The sequence below is a fragment of the Vidua chalybeata genome, chromosome W, assembly GCF_026979565.1.
Source record: "Vidua chalybeata isolate OUT-0048 chromosome W, bVidCha1 merged haplotype, whole genome shotgun sequence".
Classification (NCBI taxonomy): Eukaryota; Metazoa; Chordata; class Aves; order Passeriformes; family Viduidae; genus Vidua; species Vidua chalybeata.
The window spans coordinates 1,046,776-1,068,420 of NC_071569.1; the positions used below are offsets into that span (position 1 = coordinate 1,046,776).

The 21,645-nt window shown below is 42.4% G+C and overlaps 1 protein-coding gene across 2 annotated transcripts in view; it reads right to left on the reverse strand.

The window, feature by feature from the left end:
- The window catches only part of LOC128802379 (ubiquilin-1-like), a 52,908-nt gene extending 33,129 nt beyond the window's left edge, over positions 1-19,779 (reverse strand). For both annotated transcript variants that reach the window (XM_053968698.1, XM_053968697.1), the window contains exon 1: positions 19,621-19,779. In XM_053968698.1, the coding sequence (XP_053824673.1) occupies positions 19,621-19,779 (159 nt within the window). The remainder of the gene's footprint in view (positions 1-19,620) is intronic.
- Between the last annotated feature and the right edge of the window lie 1,866 nt (positions 19,780-21,645).

Here is a 21,645-nt window from a genome sequence, read left to right on the forward strand (position 1 = left end):
TACACAAAATGTGTTTCTGGCCCAGGGCACGGTGAACAGACACATAGTTCAGATGACTGTTAAATCATACCTTCATTAAAACAACTGAACCTGGAAAAGCAATTGTATTTCTTCCTGCCTTCTTAACCAATAACAACCATGTTATACTTTGACTGATTTCTGACTGAGATTCATTATTTTTCATAAAAGTACTCTCACATAAAAAGCAAAATATAAAAAGGGAAATATAATAAAATAAAATAAACCTGTTCAACATGGCTAGTCAGTAGATCTAACAGATCTTAGGCAGCTGGAAAGCCCTTCAGAAGTCAACAATATTTAACATTCTTCAAGTAGTATGGTCACCTTTATTTTTAAAAGAATCGTATTCCAAACATCCTAGTCAACTCTCATACAGGAAATTGTGCTAAATTAAGAAAGAAGAGGCTGAGAAACCGAATACCAAGACTGCAAGAACTAGATAACAGAGGACTGTGAAACACCTGGACTGTAACCAATCACATATGGTGAGAAATGCAGACAGAAAACGAGTGAACAAGACAAAGGTACCAATCAAGAAACGTGTACTTAGTAATTTGTAGAATCTATAAATATGTGTGCAATGTAAACAATAAATGGCTTCTGCTTGATCACATTGATTAGTTGCACAGGAGTCCTGAATTTCCCACAAATTACTTACTATTAAATAATTATATAAGAGGCAGGGCTAAAAATCCCCCACAAAACAGAAACCCCTACTGTATTAATACTCTGAAGGCAAGTTCCTAATTGAAAATGTTTATAGCATAGTAAAAGACAAAACAGAACCTCAAAAAATTAGTCTGAGATACAACAGAGGTAAGAAATCTCTATGCCTGTGTAGCAGGTAGCATTTGTTCAGTTAGCAGCCTGCTCACAGAGTTGGTTCCAGTTCTTAGAGAAACATCTTTTAAGTCTACTTTTTACTGGTGTCCTGATTCCAGCCAGGACAGTTAATTCTTTTCAGTAGTTGCGAGGGGGCAGAGGCTGGAGATGTGTGGGCATAGCTAGATTGTTATTCTATAGGACCTCAAGTCATTGCAGGGGTAAGGGACTCTCTGGCTTCAAGATGGCAGGAGGGAGAAAGCTGACTGCGCTTTGTTCATTGTTGCCTGGGTCCATGGTGAGCATTTTTGCATGTGAATCATCCTCTCTTTGGTACATTTTTGTTATTAATATTGTTGCTGTTCCTGTTTGTTTTCTTACCTCATTACTGTTTTCAGTAAATTGTTCTTATCTCAACCCATGATCTCTGCCTTTCCTGCCTCCCATCAGAGAGGGGGAGAGGGAGCAGCTAGTAGACTTTTTAGTGGGAGTACTAAATTAGGGAGTACCATTCCTAAACCACAACAGCCTTAACTGGTGCCCAACATGAGATGAGAAGGGTTGAGATAACAACAGATCTGCCCAGAGCAGGCTGGAAACAAATTTGATCCTAAGCACTTACTGTATTAGATACAGAGCCACTGGGCACAATCTTGCTTAGTCTGTTCATGTGGGTGTGGTACGTACCCCTGTATATATTTCCATACGTGCTCCTTGCAATGATATTTTTCAGAGCAAGGAGAGGGATCAGGATTGCTCTGTTGGTGTACTGTGGGATATCAGTTTATGACATGATAACATCAAGGGAAATGAGGGTCATTTAGGATGTGTCTGCAGTGTTGCTCTCCTGCCCTGGCCTTGGGTGCTACCTTTGGGAGTCCATTAATAATCATACCCAGCCTGTGGGGGAAAGAGAGGAGGACAATTTTCCCCAGCTTTTCATCCCCTTTTCCTCCTACAGGCCTGTCACAACAGCTTTTGAGAATTCTGAAATTCCTTTGGATGTTAAGGAAAGCCTCTTCTTGTTGCTAAGTCTGCCAGGTCCCATTGCGGTCCACAATATGTTTAGAGTCAGGACAGAGATTTCTGGGGAAGTTATTCAGAGATCTGCCCCGAGGGTAGATAGTCATGAGTGGCATGGAATGTGGGAGAAAATGTGCCAGTTTTTGGAGGACTTTTCTGCTCTAATGGTTTGTGAGTTCACCCTTGAACAACTACAGGACCCTGATAAAGTGACAGAATAGCTTGCAAGGACAATGCTGTGGCAACTCCAGAGAGGAACAACTTATTGCAGTGTGCTGGGCCCTGGCTACTATTTATCGAACACTGATCATCACTAGACAGCACCCTCAGGGGGAAAAGGAAGAAAGCAGAGTAACAGGCACAGTGGCCACTCAAACTGCAGCTGAATCAGAGGAACAACCCGTGCTAGTAGCTGTCGCCCCGATACAGAAGAAGAAATCCAAGACCAAATCAGTTCATGTAGTGAGGGATGAAGAGGAAGTAGGGCCCTCCAAACAGGAGGAAGAGGCAGGGCAAGAGATAATCACCCGATCCCTATCTCACGGTGAGATGCAAAATATGCAAAAAGATTTCAGCCACCAGTCAAGTGAGCCCTGGTGACCCAGCTGCTCCGATGCTGGGATATCGCAGCCCATGATATGGAACTAGATGGTAATGAAGCCAAGCAACTGGGATCCCTGGCCCAGGATGTGGGCGTTGATCGGGTGATTCGGAAGACAGAAACTCTCAGCTGCTGGAGGCGACTCCTGTCAAGTATGACGGAAAGGTATTCTCTCAAGAATGTTTTAATAGTGTGCCCAAGCAGGTGGAACGTCATGGAGCAAGGTATCCAGTGCCTGAGAGTTATGCCTCAGGTTTTAGCTTTTCTATTGAAACATAAACTTTAAGGGATTTAGAGATTTTAGAGGAGCTAAGATTTTAGTTAGAGATAAGCCTTACTAGAGTTAATTAAAATAAATGAGCAGGCCTTGATGACATTAAGAGTTAGTAGTTAACTAATAATTGATTGCTTGTCAACACAATGTTTAGTTAGCTGGGTTTATAAGGAAGAATATAGAAACTGACAAATAGCTTTTAGGAACATAAGACAATTGTGGGCCTCCTCTGTTCTGAAACCAATTGAAGACAAGGAATGGGAGTTCTACCAAGGTTCATTTGTCATATTTGCATTGAAAAGGTAGAAAGGTCAGAATGAGGAAGACTTCATTTATTTCCTCATTTTGGGACCCCTCCCCATGAAAGGGACCACCGACCCATTTCAAGGAACAAACTACGCATGCTTAATAGCTTTTGAAATTATTAGCATACGAAGCGAGGAATGGGATGTACCAAAATTATGAATATGTATTTGTATTTTGGGTATTCAATTCTTGTGTGGATAAAAGGACTCTCTAATCATTTGAAAGGCGCGGTGTGTATTTGGGAGCTATCCCGCATGCTGCCCGGCGTCGCAATAAACATACACTTTCTAACTTTAAAAATGTTAAAGAGTTTTTATCCGTCACAGTTGGATATCAGTACTAGATCAATATCCATATTTCTTTAATAAATCATTTTGGCAACCGTGGCAGGACTGCTGCTCTCTCTGGCCGTGGGGCCAGTGGGGTCCAGGACCCCTCTGGGTGCCCACCCAGAAATTTCTAGGAAGGGGGATCCTGCGATCTCGCTGACTACCCGGGGAAAGACCAGAACCTGCTGGAACCAGGGACAAAAGGTATGTTTATATTTGAGGAAAGGTACCTTATTATATGAGCAGTTAATAGGACACGAGAGACGTCTCGTATCAGTAGTCTGGTAACCCGTGTCCCGTAGTGGGGACCCAGGGTTTGGTGGTCCATGTCTCGTAGTGAAGACAGCGGCACCAGGGGTTGGTGGTCTGTGTCTCGTAGTGGAGACGGCAGCACCAGGGGTTTAGAAGTCTGTGTCTTGTAGTGGAGACGGCAGCTGTGGTGTTGTGAATTTGGATTGGAGCACGGGTAACTCTGGTTTCAGTTTGTAATTTAAAGGTGCACCTTAGTAATCAATAATTTGGGTGGCTAGTCCAAATTTTTGGGATGCGAAGAGTCCCATTGTGGGTTGCAGACAATTTTGGTTGTGACCCCGAGCGCTGTGTGTGTGCATTGTAATCGGATCCGTGTTTGTTTGGTGGGTTTGTAATTTTGTGTGTTTAAGTTGTGGAAAACTATTTGTGTATTGTATTTGTTGTGGTTTGCAAGAATTTGTGTTGTGAGCATTATAATTTGTGTGATTTCGCATGTGTTACTAACCTTTGTAAGTGTTTTTAGGAGTTTTGTGAGATTAAAGTAGTAAAAGATTTGTGAAATCCCTGCCTGCTTTGCAGAGGGACACTGACACTTTGTTTGGGAGAGCGGACTGATTTAAAGTATTTGCACTGTATTTAGATTGTGTGTTAGAGGGGAATTAAGCTGTGTGTGAGCTTAGACAGCATGCATTTTTGGCTGTGAAATTTTATTTGATATGTTGTTGGGTGAAAAAGGCTTTGTGAGTTAAATTTGTTTATTTTATAGTTAGAGAGCGAAGTGAAAAGCCCAAACTATTCCTCATATAGTCCAGGCGATTGGGAAGTCATTTGTTTCCCGGGTAACCAGAGGGGAGTTCAGGCTCTGTAACCTCGGGATACATTTTTCAACTAACTCCCTGGAAAATTTTAAGTTTGGCAAGTGTCTGTTGGTAACTTACCCCCCACTTTTGTGGAGGGATTTGTGCTGTGCTCCGGCTGGAGTTTGCGTGATTTTTAGCAAGATCTTGTTAAAACTTTTGTTGAATGTGTTTGAAGTAATGAAAAAACCCCTGGCTGTTTCTTTGATTTAATGGGTGATTGATAACCTGCAACTTGGAGTGTTTAACTACATTGTGTGTTTTTTTATTTAATGAAAGAGAATTTTCTTCCCATTTTTCCTTTTTGTATAACAAGTTTTTTCCTCAACAGCTGCTGCTCTGAACCCTGTTTTAGAAGGACTGCTAACCTTTTTTTTGAGAAAAGAAGAAAATTAATTAACAAGTTGCTTTATCCCTTTTGTTTGCTAGCACAGCTATATGACCAGGACCAGGAGGCACAGGAACCGAGAGCCTGGTTCAGAGGTATTCTCTTGCCAAAAGAAAGACTGCTGCTGTAATCCGTGGATTGTGTTTCGGTGTGCAGTCTGTCAGGACTCGTAGGTCCAAAAAGGGTATAGGTGGCTAATACCTAAGACTGGAATTTGTGCTCTCTGTCGTACAAAGGAACAAGAGGCTACACAGAAAGTTATACGAATTTTGTTGGCAACTGGTCAAGAGGTCCCTGGTAGCAGTAAAATATTTGAGTTGTTAGAAAATGGGGTTTCAGGTACCTTGAAGAAACCGGTGGAAATTCTTAGAGTTGAGTGTGGCCAGTATATTTTTGTACCAGAGGAATACCAAGTGAAGCTTAAGAACTGGGATAAGATCAAAAGGCATTTTGAAAAGGAAAATCCTAAACATGGGGGCAAATGAAAGCAAAGAGATTCCCAGAGGAAGCCCTTTAGGGTGTATCTTAACACACTGGAAAGAGCTGGTGGGCTATGGTGGTAGTGAAACTAAAAGGGAACTTGTCAAATTTTCTACGCAGTGGTGGCCACTCTATAGACTTGATAGGGGAGTGAAATGGCCAGCAAATGGTACACTAGACTATGAGACTCTATTACCGTTAATGCTTTTCCTTAGGCGTGAACAGAAGTGGCAAGAGGTGACTTATGCTGATATGTTTTTCAGTCTGCGAAATCACCCTGAGTGGCAAAGGGATTGTGAGATTAGGCCACCATCTGATCCACTGGTACTGGCTCTCGAAAAAATAATAAAGCTAACAGGGAAAAGCTCAAACAGTGTTGTAGCACATGTTCAATAAATCAAAGATGCTCGCACCCAAGTAAAGCGTATGCAATAGAGATCTTAGAACAAGAGACAGTAGAGGCACTTTTACCACCCCCTAGAAACCAGGAAGGAGAGAGGGTAGAGGAGAGGGTAGGAAAACAAGTAAAATCAGAACCCTCACCAAATTCAGCCTCCCCTAACTTATCTTCTGGTTCATCTGCCCTGGGAAAAACAATAATTGAGGTAGGGGTTTCCCCACCAACTCCTAAATCAAGGGAGCCCTCGAGGCTTTATCCACCGTTGCCTAGCAGTGATAGTGAATGGGATGAATCTGGACCAAGCCCCGAGCCTTCCCCACAAGGTCCAATAGCATCAAGGACCAGAAGGCAAACCAGAATGAACCCACCCCCACAAACAACTAAAAAGCAAACTAAAAGAGTCATACAAGCACCCTTAAGGCAGGCTATGACCTCTGACAGGGAACCAAGGATAATTAAGGTCCCCTTTTTCTCAATGGATTTGGAGGCTTGGGAAAAGACTGCTAAGGGTTATCGGAATGACCCAATAGGGGTTGCCAAAAGGTTTAAGTTTATGGTTAAGCAGCATTTACCTGATTGGGCAGATATGCAGTTACTACTTGATGCCTTAACAGAAACAGAGAAGCAGTTGATTTTGAAGGTAGCCAAGGACTTAGCTGAAGATGCTTGTGTGCCAGCAGAAGAGGATATTAAAGATGTATTTCCTCTTCAGGATCCGATGTGGGATCCCAATGAACCCGATGAATTAGCACAGCTTAAGAGATATCAAGACTTTATAGTGAAAGGACTAGAACGAGCAATTCCTAAAACCATAAATTGGTCAGCCTTATATGCTGTTAAACAAGGTCCCTCTCAAACACCTTCTGGATTTTTAGATCACCTGTGGGACGCAATGCGGAGATATACCACCCTGGACCCTGGATTGGATGAAGGAATACAACAACTAATAAATTTATTTTTAGGACAATCCACAGGAGATATTAGGCGGAAACTTCAGAAGATCCGGGGCCCAAATAGCCGAGACTTGGAGACTCTATTAGATGAAGCATGGAGAGTCTTTAGTAATCGAGAGGAAGGATATAAACAAGGGATGAAGAAATTAGTAGCAGTAATAAAGGAGGAAGGAAAGGAGAAGCATGAGCAAGACCCGCCAAGACAAGGACCACCCCGACTGGGAAAAGATCAATGTGCATTTTGCAAGAAATTTGGACACTGGAAAAACCAGTGCCCAGAGCGAAGAAGGGGTGATGAACAGAGAAAAAGCGATCGGGGGGGAGAAAGGGTGCTTGCTCATGCGAAGGAGGACTGAGGAAGACTGGAGGGCCCTACCCTAGGGGACCCTCTGGTTGTAGTTAAACTGGGGAATAAAGAAAAGGAAGTGGAATTTTTAGTGGACACAGGGGCAACATTTTCGGTGTTGAATAAGGCCCTAATAGCTCTAACAAATGATTATGTTATGGTAAAGGGGGCTACTGGTCAATCTGAAAGAGCTTATTTTTGCAAACCATTAAAGTATAAATTGGGAAAGCAATGGGGAATTCACTGATTTTTATATATGCCTAACGCTCCATCTGCACTTTTGGGCAGGGATCTGCTAGAGCAGCTGGATGCAAAAATAATATTTAAAAATAGAGAAATTAGCTTGGAGGTAAAGGACCAACAATACATGGAGTTGTTATGCCTAATGTTAATAACCAAGGAAATTGAAACTGTAAGTGAAGAAGAGAAAAACTTCAAGAAAATAATGGATCAAGTATTCCCTGGGGTATGGGCTTCTAATATACCAGGGAGAGCAAAGAATGCATTACCTATACAAATCAAGCTCAAGGAAGGGGAATGACCAGTGAGGGTTAAACAATAGCCCCTGAAGAAAGAAGACAGAGAAGGGATTAGCCCAATTATAGAAAACTTTTTGCAAATAGAACTGTTAAAAGAGTGTCAATCTGATTTTAATACTCCCATTTTGCCAGTAAAGAAGCCTGATGGGTCATACAGGTTAGTACAAGATTTAAGGGCTGTTAACAGAGTAACTGAAGACTTGTATTCAGTAGTTGCTAACCCTTATACCTTGTTAACTGATTTAACACCTGAACTAATCTGGTTTACCGTTTTAGATTTGAAGGATGCTTTCTTTTGCCTCCCTCTCCACAAAGCCAGACAGAAATTTTTTGCATTTGAATGGGAGAATCCCCAAAACTGGACGGAGGAACCAGCTCACATGGTGTGTACTACCACAGGGATACAAGAACTCCCCCACTATATTTGGGGAGCAGCTTGCCAAGGACTTAGAGTCTTGGGACCCTCCACCAGGAGAAGGGCAGCTGCTCCAGTACGTGGATGACCTCCTGATAGCCACCCAGACCCAGGAAACATGTGTGGACTGGACGGAAAGCCTCCTAAACTTTTTGGGCCTGCAAGGGTATCAAGTATCCCAGAAGAAAGCCCAGATGGTGAGGCAAACAGTCATTTACTTGGGTTATTAAGTGAGTGCTGGACAATGGACCTTGGGCCAAGATCGCAAAGAGGCAATATGCCAGACCCCGAGACCTCAGACAGTGAAAGAACTGAGAACCTTTCTAGGCATGACAGGGTGGTGCAGGCTATGGATTTATAACTATGGGTTGCTTGTTAAGCCTTTATATGCCCTGATCACGGAAGGGAACAGCGATCTCCAGTGGACAAGAGAAGCAACCCAAGCCTTCGACCAACTAAAGAAGGCCCTCATGTCAGCTCCAGCTTTAGGACGTCCAGACGTGAGTAAACCATTTTTCTTGTTTTCCCATGAAAAGCAAGGGATTTCCTTGGGAATATTAGCACAGAACTTAGGCCCGTATCGGAGATCAGTGGCTTATCTCTCCAAACAGCTGGATACGGCAGCTAAAGGATGGCCAGGGTGTCTCAGAGCCGTTGCAGCAGTAGCAGTGAACATCCAGGAAGCACGCAAACTCACCCTGGGCCAGAAAATGACTGTGCTAGTATCCCACACATTGTCTGCAGTCCTTGAGGCAAAAGGGGGACATTGGCTCTCTCCACAGAGCTTTCTGAAGTACCAAGCTATACTAGTAGAACAAGATGATGTTGAAATTGTGGTAACTAACATTGTGAATCCAGCTTCCTTTCTCAGCGGGAGTATGGGAGAACCAGTGATCCATGACTGTCTGGAGATCATTGAAGCCACCTACTCCAGCCGCCCGGATCTGAAGGACATCCCACTCGAAGGTGCTGAGACTTAGTTTACTGATGGAAGCAGCTATGTCATCAGTGGAAAAAGGCACGCTGGATATGCGGTTACCACAAGCAGAGAGGTAATAGAGTCTGGACCCTTATCAGCAATCACCTCTGCACAGAAGGCTGAAATAATCGCCTTAACTCGAGCCTTAGAGCTGGCAAAAGGAAAAGAGATTAATATCTAGATGGACTCAAGGTATGCATTCAGGGTGGTTCATGCACATGGAGCCATTTGGAGAGAGAGAGGACTATTGAATTCGCAAGGAAAGAATATTAAACATGCACAAGAGATATTGAGACTACTAGATGCAGTACAACTACCTGAGAAGGTAGCCATCATGCACATTAAGGCACACCAAAAAGTGAGCTCTGAATTAGAAGAAGGGAACATGCTAGCAGACAGAGAGGCAAAAGACGCAGCCAAAGGTGAGGTATTTGAGAAGACAGTGGAGGCAACATTGATCCCAGATGGAAAGATTTCTATTGAAGGTAAGCCAGTGTACAATAAAAAGGATAAGAAACTTATTAAGGCAGGAAAAGCAAATTATAATCAAGAAGGATGGGCTGTAACAGAGGAAGAGAGACTTGTAGTGCCTTCCTATTTGTTGTGGTCATTAGTGCAAAAAAAACATGAAAAGACACATTGGGGAATAGATGCCCTGTATAACCATCTGAAAGGAAAAATTATAGCTAGAAAACTACAGGGCACAGTTATACAAGTAACTCGTCAGTGTAGCCTTTGCCTCCGAACTAATCCTAAAAACATCCCAAAGCCTAAAGTTGGACAAATTGGGAAAGGTTGCGGACCTGGGCAGCAGTGGCAAATCAATTTCACAGAATTACCCAGGAAGGGGGAATATCGTTACCTCCTGGTATTGACTGATACCTTTTCAGGTTGGCCAGAAGCTTTTCCTACTAGGACAGCTAAAGCACGAGAAGTAACCAAAGCACTGTTGCAAGAAATAATACCAAGGTTTGGAGTTCCAGCCACCATATCCTCAGATAGAGGGCCGCATTTTATTTCCAAATTAGTGCAACAAATTAGCCACCACCTGGGGATAGACTGGGAGCTACATACCCCATATCATCAATCGAGTGGCCAAGTGGAAAAGATGAATCATTTGATTAAACAACAAATTGTGAGATTGGGACAAGAGGCAAACCTACCTTGGCCCCAGGCTCTCCCATTAGCATTATTGCGAATCCGGACAAAACCAAGGACAAAAAAAAAACTGAGCCCCTTTGAAATATTATATGGGAGGCCATATGCAGTTCAAGAAGGAGCCATACTGACACAAGTAGGGGAGGAAACCCTACATAAGTATATGGTAGCCCTGAATAAACAACTGAGGGAAGTTGAAAAATATGTGGCTGGAGCTCAAAACAGAGAATTAGATGGACCAGTACACAATGTACAACCTGGGGATTATGTATATGTTAAGTCTTTTGCAGAAAAAAACCCTGGAACCGCAGTGGGAAGGACCATTCCAGGTGCTCCTCACTACCTTTACTGCAATCAAGATCAAAGAACAGAAGGCCTGGATCCATCACTCCCGAGTGAAGAAAGCCCCTGAGGGAGTCTGGAAAGTGACACCAGGCGACAACGAACTGAAGCTGAAGCTTACCTGGAACAGTGAATAAATGGACCTATAGAAATCATGGACATAATGGAGAAGGTCGTAACTATTATAGCCACTGCTATAGTTGTAAGAGGAGCCAATACAATATCACGCAGGTAACAATGTAATTGGAATATACTGGTGCCAAGGAAGGGCCTACGATCCCCACTCTCGTAAGGCCCTAAACGAGATTCTAAAGGTCACAAATGCACGTTTGTGGGAAGGGAGAAATGTTTGGGGATGTAATTATGCATTTGTGCAAGATGGGTTCCATGAGGCTTATTATCCGCCTATGAAACTCATTCGGATTAGCCCTGAATGCTGTGACAAATGTTTGAGTAAATGTCCTAAATTTAGACTAAAACTAGAGGGATGCACAATAAGAGGTTATGATCTTGACTTTAATATCACTCAAGTGTGTATTGATTATCATAAGAACAGGACTAGAACTACCCCACTAAGACAAAAGAAAGCTGTTACTACCCAAAGACCAATTATCCCAGAAATAGAAGAACAGCCTATAGCTCCCACGATTACTAGAATTGGGCCGTATGCTATTAAGAAAACAGGAATCCAGAAACTGCTGGTCAATCCAGAATGGTCTCTGAAGCAAGTAGAAATGGGAATACAAGTAAATGCTTCGGACATCCGGCCAGAGTGTGCCCCATTTCTCAGAAATCCTTTCATGGACTGGACCACTTGGCTTCAAAAACGAATGCCCTCTAACTTTAAGAGTAAAAGGGATCTCACTGGGCTGCTAGGGACTGGACTGGGAGTGCTAAACACCATAGATTCAGAAGTATTGATGAATAAATTAACCACAGTGGGGAATGACTTGGTTAAATTACAGCAACCTTTACAGTCCTCCCTATTAGCACTAGGTGACAACCACTGGAAGTTATCCAAAGTATTACCAGAGTGGGAGAATACCGAAGAGCAAGACCATGAAGTAATAATTAATGCATTAGGCACAGCCAGTGAAAACGTTTCACTAGCTCTTGGGTGTACTCAAGCACAACTATGGATGCAGTCAGTAGCCGCTGCAGTTATCAGGGAAGGCGGAGAGGGAATATTCCCCACTGAACTCCATAAAATTGTTTGGGATAGTGCATCCGATATAGAAAGGGAACTGCAAGCTTGGTGGACTTTGGTCAATTTTACTTATAACCCTATGACTAGTAAAGTAACAGCCTTTGTTTTAACAATACATAATGCATCAGTGAGCTTGATTCACCCAATAGTTTCCCTGGGATTAAACCATGAAGGGACTGTGTTGTATCCTTCTGAACATAGAACATGGGCACGAGAAATTAGAGCAAAGTGGCAAACCATCAACCTAGAGCCCTGTTCCATGAGGAAACAACTGGAGTACATATGTGAGGGGACATTAGAAAGTAATAAAGACACATGTCTGGATATGGACCAAAGCATTTGCCACTTCGAAACACATTCAGGCAATCAAACAACTTTGCTTGTATATATAGGACAAGGTTGTGTCTGTCTCAGGACAGCATGCCCCACCGTAATGATAGACAATCTAAGCATGAATGAGACTCAGTTTAATTTATGTGTCTGTAACTTTGTCAAAATCGAGGGATGTGACTTCACCTACCAGGCACCTGTAGTATCACACCAGTATATAAAAGCCAATTTAGTTACTGTACAAGAAATAGTGCCTGTGCCCATAGGAATGAATTTGACTTTAGTTGCTCAGTTGTGAAAACATCAAGAACTGAGAGAAATTTTGAAAGGGATTAGAGACGCAGGGAAAAAGACTTTAATCACTATACACCATGACACAGAAACCACCAAAGGAGTTTTTAAACGATTTGAGGAACATTTGTCTCATCATTGGTGGGATGTGCTCTTTGGATGGTCACCAACAGCAACCAGCATACTTAATACTGTTAGAGAGTTTTTGTCCGTCACAGTTGGATATCGGTACTAGATCAATATCCATATTTCTTTAATAAATCAATATTTTTCAGATTCTGTGCTGCTTTAGTATGTGGGTCTTTGTGGACGCTGAAAGTCTGGTCAGAGAAAGAGTCAGATATACTTTCCCAGGCCTTGCTCTGGGAAGTTTTGAGAAAGCTCAGAGGAAGAATTAAAACAATCCTTAATCTTTGCAGCCAGTGTTTTGAACATGTTGGTTTTTTGTAAGATGTTTACAAGAAGGGTGTTGTTCCTAATTAGCCAATTAACAACCAATCAGGTCCAGCTGTATCATAACTGTCTATAAAGGAATGTGTGGTGTCTAAAAAATTCACATTTGCCTTCTGAGAACCTAGTAGTTTATGTTGCTTCATTCATCTGTCCTTAATACAAGAGTGACAGGTCTGGGCTTCATATTAGGGGATAGTAAGCTCTCTTCACAGAGTAGGTAGACAAAACAATTCCTTCTCTAGCTAGAGACCCAAGGACAACTGATCCAGATCTCAGGCCCAAGACCATAAACAACAGTGGACTCAAGAGAGAAAGACAAGAGGGATGGGACTTCATGGGCTGAAGCTGTAATTGGACAATTAACTCCAATATGCTAATGGACAAAAACTTATAAAAGTGTGAGATCCTGTGACTGGTCGTCCATTTTGTGACCATTTTGGGGTTACCTGGGGTGTAGCGGTGTAGCCCTGGCTGGGCTCTTGTGCTGCCCAAGGTGGATCTATTGAGGCCTCCTAATAAATACCTACTTTATTCTTTAGCTCCATCTAGTCTCTGTTCTAGGCCAGCCTTCACAAGGCATCAAGAGAATTAGCTGTGCTGGAGGTACTCTATAGGGATTCAAATAATGAGCAGTCCCCATAGATCTGGATGAGGTCCAGTGCATACAGTCCATGCAGCAGAAGTTTGTACGGAGTGTGCTATTGTCGTACATCAACTCATTGCCATTGGTGTCAATGAAAGAAAGAGAACAAACAGTGTTTTAGGTGACTCCCCAACCCTGGCAATATGAAGATCATCTTTTTTCTTCCCTACCAAACTGCACCTCAGCTGTGGAAAGACTGTCCAAGACTGTGGACAGATTTGAAAGACTCAAACAAACTAGAGAGGAAATGTTTCATGCCCTGCCAGTACAGACCAGAGTCTCTGCTATTGGAAGCAAGTGCCCCCCTGCTTGAGAGAGAGGGTCCACACCATAAGGTAACCTGCGGTTTTACCTTCATGATCACAGAGAGGACATGAGGAGGTGGGATGGAAAACCCACCTCTGCCCTAGAAGCAAGGGTATGTGAGTTGAGAGGAATAACAACTACCATGGGAAATTCTTCAAGGATAAACAGCGCTCCAGTTTCCCATGGGAAAGTCCTCAGACAGAATAGGAGGGCTGATGTTACTTCTGATCCTCTTGAAGGGGCCTCCAGGTCATATTGACAAGAGGTAATCAACGAGTGCTATGACCAGAACTAGAGGGGCCCTGCCTCCAGCCAGGTGGAAGAAAGTGAAAGTAGGATCTATTGGACTGTGTGGATCCGATGGCCTGGCACGTCAGACCCACAAGAGTATAAGGCTTTAGTTGACACCAGTGCAAAATGTACGCTGGTGCCATCAAGCTACAGTGGGGCAGAATCCATCTCTGTTTCTGGGATGACGGGGATCCCAATAGCTGACTGTACTGGAAGCTGAAGTGAGCCTGACTGGGAACGAATGGCAAAAACACCCCACTGAGACTGGCCCAGAAGCCCTGGGCGTCCTTGTCATAGATTACATCAGGAGAGGGTATTTCAAGGATCCAAAAGGGCATTGTTGGGCTTTTGGGATATCTGCGGTAGAGACAGGGAATTAGACAGCTGAACACCTTAGCTGGTCTCTCAGAGGACCCTTCTCCTGTGGGACTGCTGAGGGTCAAAGAACAGGTACTGATCACTACCACAACTGTGCACTGGCAACAATACTGCACCAGCCAGGACTCCATGACCCCCATCCATGAGATGATTCATGAACTGGAGAGCCAGAGTGGTCAGCAAGACTTGCTTACCCTTTAATAGCCCCATATGTCCAGTGCATAAGTGCAAGGCAGAATGGAGACTGACAGTGGATTATTGTGGCCTGAACAAAGTCACACCATCACTGAGTGCTGCTGTGACAGACATGCTGGAACTTCAGTATGAACTGGAGTCCAAAGCAGCAAAGTGGTGCCACCATCATCATTGCTAGTGCATTTTTTTTCTTCATTCCTTTAGCAGCAGAGTGCAAGCCACAGTTTTTTTCCACCTGGAGGGGTGTCTGGTACACCTAGAGCCAACTGCCCTAGGGGTGTAAACACAGCCCTGCTATTTGCCATGGACTGATCCAGACTGCACTGGAAAAGGGTGAGGTTCCAGAACACTTGCAGTACAATGATGACATCATTGTGTGGGGCAACACAGCAGAGGAAGTTTCTGAGAAAGGGGAGAAGATAATCTGGATCCTCCTGAAGGCCAGTTTTGCCATAAAGCAATGTAAGGTCAAGGGACCTGCCCAGGAAATTCAGGTTTTAGGAGTAAAATGGCAAGATGGATGTCATCAGATCCCAATGGATATGGTCAACTAAATAGCAGCTATGTCCCCACCAATCATCAAGAAGGGAATACAGGCTTTCCTAGGCACTGTGGGTTTTTGGAGGATGCATATCCCAGACTAGAGTCAGATGGTAAGCCCTCTCTATCATGACACAGAAGAACGATTTCAAGTGGGGTCCTGAACAACAACAAGCTTTTGAACAAATTAAACAGGAGATTGTTCATGTAGTAGCCCTTGGGTCTGTCAGGACAGAACAAGATGTGAAAAATGTGCTCTACACCACAGCTGGAGAGAATGGTCCTTCCTGGAGCCTCTGGCCAAAAGTACCTGGGGAGACTCGAGGATGACCCTTGGGGTTCTGGAGTCGGGGATACAAAGGATCCGATCCTGATACGCTCTCTTCACTGACAATTCCTGCTATATTGTAGGGATACATCAAAAATGGAAAGCTGCTGTATGGAGTCCTATGCAGTGAGTTGCAGAAGTTATTGAGGGACAAGGTGCATCAAGTCAGGCTGCAGAGCTGAAAGCCATCCAGCTGGCTTTAGTTATCGCTGAACGAGAGAAATGGCCAGCACTCTACACTGACTCATGGATGGTGGCAAATACTCTGTGGGGGTGGCTGGACTGACAGAAAAAGACCAATTGGCAGCACAGAGGGAAACCTATCTGGGCTGCTGAATTGTGGCAAGACATCACTGCCCAGGTAGAGAAGTTGGCTGTAAAAGTACATAATGTAGGTGCACACGTACCAAAGAGTGGGGCTACTGAAGAACATCACAGCAATAGACAATTGGCTCAAGCTGCCAAGATTGAAGTGTCTCAGGTGGATCTGGACTGGCAACAGAAGGGTAAATTATTTCTGGCTCAGTGGGCCCATGATGCCTCATGTCATTGGGGAAGAGATGCAACAAACAGATGGGCTCGTGATTGAGGGGTGGATTTTACCATGGACACTATGTCCCAGATTATCCATAGCTGTGAAACGTGCTGTTGGCAAGCAGGCCAAACAGGTAAAGCCTCTGTGGTATGGGGGATGATGGTCAAAATATAAATATGAGGAGTCCTGGCAGATCAATTACATCACACTGCCACAAACCCTCCAAGGCAAGCGCTGTGTGCTGACAATGGTGGAAACAACCAATTGATGGCTGGAGATGTACCCCATGTCTCATGCCACTGCCTGGAACACCATTTTGGGCCTTGAAAAGTAAGTCCTGTGGTGACATGGCACTCCTGAAAGAATTGAGTCGGACAACAGGACTCATTTCAGAAATGGCCTCATAGATACCTGGGCCAGAGAGCTTGGGATTGAGTGGGTGTATCATATTCCCTATCATGCACCAGCCTCTGGGAAAGTTGAATGGTACAATGGACTATTAAAAACCACATTGAAAACAATGGTTGGTGGGACCTTCAAACATTGGGATCTACATTTAGCAAAGGCCACCTGGTTAGTTAACACTAGAGGCTTCACCAATTGAGCTGGCCCTGCCCAATCAAAACCTTCACGTACCATAGAAAGGGATAAAGTCCCTGTGGTGCATATGAGATATGTGTTAGGGAAGACAGTTTGGATCAATCCTGCCTCAAACAAAGGCAAACCCACCTGTGGGATTGTTTTTGCTCAAGGACCTGTGTGCGCTTGGTGGGTAATGCAGAGGAACAGGGAAACACATTGTGTAACTCAAGAGGATTTGATTTTTGGGTGAGAATAGCCTGTAATATTGAATTGTATAATATTGGTTGCTGAATGGCACTGCCATTGTGTGCCATAACTACCATGGACAATGAGAATGGACTGCTCCAGATACACCAGTCATGAGCTCTTGATGCAGCAACCAGCCAACAGCACACCAGCCCTCCCGTCCGGGAAGACATCTAGGATGGATAGAACCCACAGTCATGTGTGGTATTCACATGCCCTCTGAACAGAGAGAGACTTAGCTTTCTCAGGATTTCTCCTGAGAGAAGCTGTGAGAGAAGAAGAGAAAAGAGAATCAAAACAATTATTATCTCATTCAATCAAAACAATTATTATCTCATTTGCTGTTCCTGTGTTTGTGCTCATGTGGAGTATGGTATGGAGATGGTTTACTCAAGGTACTTGCTTGATTGGATTCTGGTGATCGTGTTTTGGATTCACTGACCAATTGGATCCATGTGTGACTCTCAAGAGAGAGTCACGGGTTTTCTAGTTAGCTAGTTAGTAATAGTTCTTGTTAGTGTAAAATAGTGTAATATAGTTATAGTACAATATAGTATAATAAAATAATTAATTAACCTTCTAAAATCATTGGAGTTCAAACATCATTCTTCCCACGTCAGGCATCCCAACACTGATAGTCATGGGCACAGAATCAGCAATAACAAACCCTGTGTTACTGAAGTCTTCTAACATAGGAAAATCTTCCTCAAATTTGAACTGTTGAAAACCTGACTTACATCAACGGAGCAACATAAAATACACTTTGTGTAGCCCTAAATTTAGTCCAGACAAACCAAAATATTTATCTAAAAGTCTTAGAGGGTATTTTTGGCTTTATTCTGAAGTGACTGTAAACAAAACCAAGTCACTAAGTCATATTAGTTATAGGAATGCACAGCATGCTAAAAGCTATTAGGTTGTATGAATTTAGACATTTCCTCCTCCTCCCCCCCAAATACGGCAGACACTGCTGGATTGCCTATACCAAAAGAATAACCCACTTGCTGATCCCATATGCATTTGAACAGATGCTCAATTTGTTTATTAGAGGCTAATCTATTTTCAGGGCTGGCTCTAGAAACATCACATCTATTGTTATTATGCTACATAATGCTTATTAATAACAGCAACTTATTTTGACTGTTTAAGCAAAACAGCCAATACTAGTCACACGACAGTCTTGCATATTTTTTTGTGCTAGCTGTAAGTTTGTCCAGAAATCAAAGCAAATGGCAGACCCACAGGGGCAGCAGCAGTCTTACTTCACAGGAAGATTCAACTGCATATCTAATCTGTTAATATCAGCTCAAAGGGATACCAAGACAATACTTAAAGATATCTATATACAATGAAGACATTTTAAAGCAATATGTTCTATTAATCACTTTTTTAAAATTAGCTTCTTCAATAAAAATGGATGGTTTTGTTAGCTTGTATAACTATTTCAGTTTTTAAGACGACCATCTACTAGGAAAACCTGATACTCCCATTGGGATTCACATTTGAAATTATGCTGTAAAGTTAGATATATTAGGAATTTGCATCTTAAATGAATTTATTTATAATTCCTGAAGTCCCCAATATTATTGCAATCAAACTGGTTTTCAGGTCAAACGTGAGCCTTAAATCAGAACCAGCATATTATATAAAAAACTGAAATGAAGCTACAAAGAATTTTAAAATTAGGTGGCACACTCTGGCTAGAAGATCACTCAGAGCTTTTTAACTCATGTTTTGCATTTCCCTCCTGAAAACAAATGTCTTCTGCCTCATCAGCAACTAAAGATTTAAAGCTCAATTTCAATACATCAATTGCACTCTTACATATGTAATCAATTTTTTGGTGAGGTTTGCAGTTACCAACTGCACAAAAAAAAATCCAACATGATGTCAAGCTGCATACACTGAGTTTCAGAGAAATTGTATAGAAAATGAAGTAAGCTCTGAATATCCTTCAGGGACCTTCATCTTTTCAAGTATTTTGGCATAGCAATATCTGCATCCTTTACAAATAGGGGAGACTGGCTTTATCAATATCTGCCTTATGCTTTGACCACACATTTCCTACAATTTGTAGCCTCCCATGCTAAACAAATTAAGTCCTAGTAAATACTCCCATAGAAGGCCTCCAAAAACCTGAAGTGCTGCAGGAAGTACTATCAATGATTCAGTAGGTGCCACTTTTTCTCTTGAAACAAAGGCACGATGAGATACTAACTTTCATAAAAACTTAGAACAAAGGCCCTAACAATTAACAGTTATCAGACATTACTACACTGAAGCATGGCAGAAGCTGTGCTTTATTTGTAGTGGAAGCTTTGTACAGTCTAAAGATGTGGCTTTTCTAAAATTAAGAGATCTTTGCCATAGCTTACCCGCTGTTTCTAAAGCAAATTTTAGATCAAGATAGTTATTGGCACTATAGCACGGCCACGTAGGTGACTGCATGTTTTCTACAGTCGTACTAGTTAGCCAGCGAGCCTCCTATTGCCAGACTGAGTCAGCTCAACAGGGCAACTCAGAATTACGAAACGAGCTGTCCACTTCCCGGGCCGGCTCTCTGCATCGCAACAAGGAGGAGCTGTGGAGGAGACGACGCAGAAGGTTTCTTCACCACTCCCAATATCAGCGGCCCTCCACAATGCCAGACAACACCGATAATCGCCCAACAGCACCAAAAACAGGTGGGATAAGCAGAAACTGCTTTGTCATGACGAAGGGCCCTCACCCTCCAGCGTGGGAGGCGGAAACCACAGACCAAGGCTCTCTCCCCTGGCTGCGCTCCCCACCCACCGCCCCCAATCCCTCACCTGCTGGATGCTACTAGTCTCGGGCACAGCGAACTCTTCTTTCTCCTTGGGAGTCTTCACCGTGATTTTGATGATTCGCGGCTGGGCAGCAGCGACGCCCTGAGAGGAGGACTCAGAGGAACTGTGGGCCCCCGCGGAGCTCTCCGCACTCTCCGACATGGCAGGTAGGGTCCGACTCGCTCCAACCGTAAGGTTCCAGGCGAGTCTTCGCACGCCACGGTCTCAGTCTCAAAGCGGTGGACAGAAACAACCCAACTGACCCACGGCGCGCACTGATGACGCCCCGAGTCGAGGCAGATACTGGAAAGGGGAGCTGTTTCCCCGGGCGAGTCCGCTTTCGGCGTGCTTGCGCGCTAGGGGCGGTTTAAAGATTTTAAATCTGAAAAAGAGACAGTGACAAATAGTTCCTTAAATTGCCATATGGAAATTTTACATTTATTTTTTATATAGTCATGTGACTTCAGTACTCTGAAGATCCAAATAAATACATTAAAATATTATTATGAGTTTTAGAATATTAAAGTGTTGATGTCCTACATATAATTACACTATTACTTGCATATAACATAATGCACAATGATATTGTATGAAGTAACAAAGCCGTATCATGCATGACCTGTATGACTTACATGTTAAAAAGAGGGAGAAAAATTACATACAGCTTATGAACCTATGTAAAGAGAGATCATAAAATTGCCTTTTCCTTCTAGGTTACTTGTTTAGCATCAACTTAAGGGTAAAACTTAATATCACAAATAACGATCTTTTACTACTTTAAAACTACAAGTACTATGGAAGCATTCCATAGCTGGGAATCAGATTTTCCTCAAATTCAGACCAAAAAAAAGACACAAAAAAACCCCATACCACACCACCACCATACTCTTAATCCATACTTAAATTTAGTATCACCAAATCAGGTCCTTTCCCAAAACATTAGTGATTTCCCTATACACCAGATCGTAAACTCCACATTCATATCCCTGTTTTAGTATCAAATATATGGATGGCTTTGAATTCTAGAGTCAAATGTCCTTTCTTCCTTATCCTTTGTTGGCTTGGTCTACTACTGAGATAATTTCATATAAACTATTTAAATTGGTTCAATAATTTTTTTGCTAAACAAATTAAAAACCTGTGAAAAAGTTTTAAAGTGCAAAATGGCTAAAGGCTATCCCAAATTTTGTCTGTCCTAGAGCTTCAATTTGTTACAGTAGAAAATATCTCAGGCATATTTAACCACTAAGCCTTTCCTTGGTCATGCTGTTTCCTTTTCCACACATAATTTGACCCTACAAAGTGTTGAATTCTGATCCAGGAGAGCACTTTGATACATGCTAGTGATGTATTGTCCTATTAACTAGCAGATTGGGAGCCATTATGAAATAACATTTTGCACTGCAATCAAGTGGTGATTTCAAGCAGAAATCAATTCAAAGAACAAAGAGATGTTCCTCATCCATGGCTCTTAGTTTATATGTGGTCTTATGCTGACTATATTATTTTACACTGCTGTATGGTATTATTACTTTGAATACAGTTTGTACTGAAATAGCACAAATGCTACCTGCTTTAACTTACTGCAGATTTACAAATGTTCATGTTTACAAGTCAGATGAGAGAATTAATAATGTGTTATTTACTAAGAATACCCAAGGGACAAAGTATACAAATTCATAAAAACCCCTTAAGTAAGCAAAAAGAAAGGTTTAATGGTAGTTTCATAATCTTAATTTTGGTACAGATAAATGAAAAAGAGAGTTTATTTGCCTATATTGAAAGTGTCAAGGTAGAAAATACTCTGAAACATGTCAACATTTGTGTGTTCAAATTTAGATAGTTCAGAATACATCTTAGATACAATGCATAGAAAATGAAAATAATCCAGCAAATCATTTTGAGTTCTTACTCTTCCATAGGCTGTTTTTATTTTGAACTTCTTTTCATTTTTAATTTCTTTACTCTTGGTTTTATTTTTTTCCCCACTTCCTTCTTCTTGTGCTTTTATTTCCTCTTTCTATAATC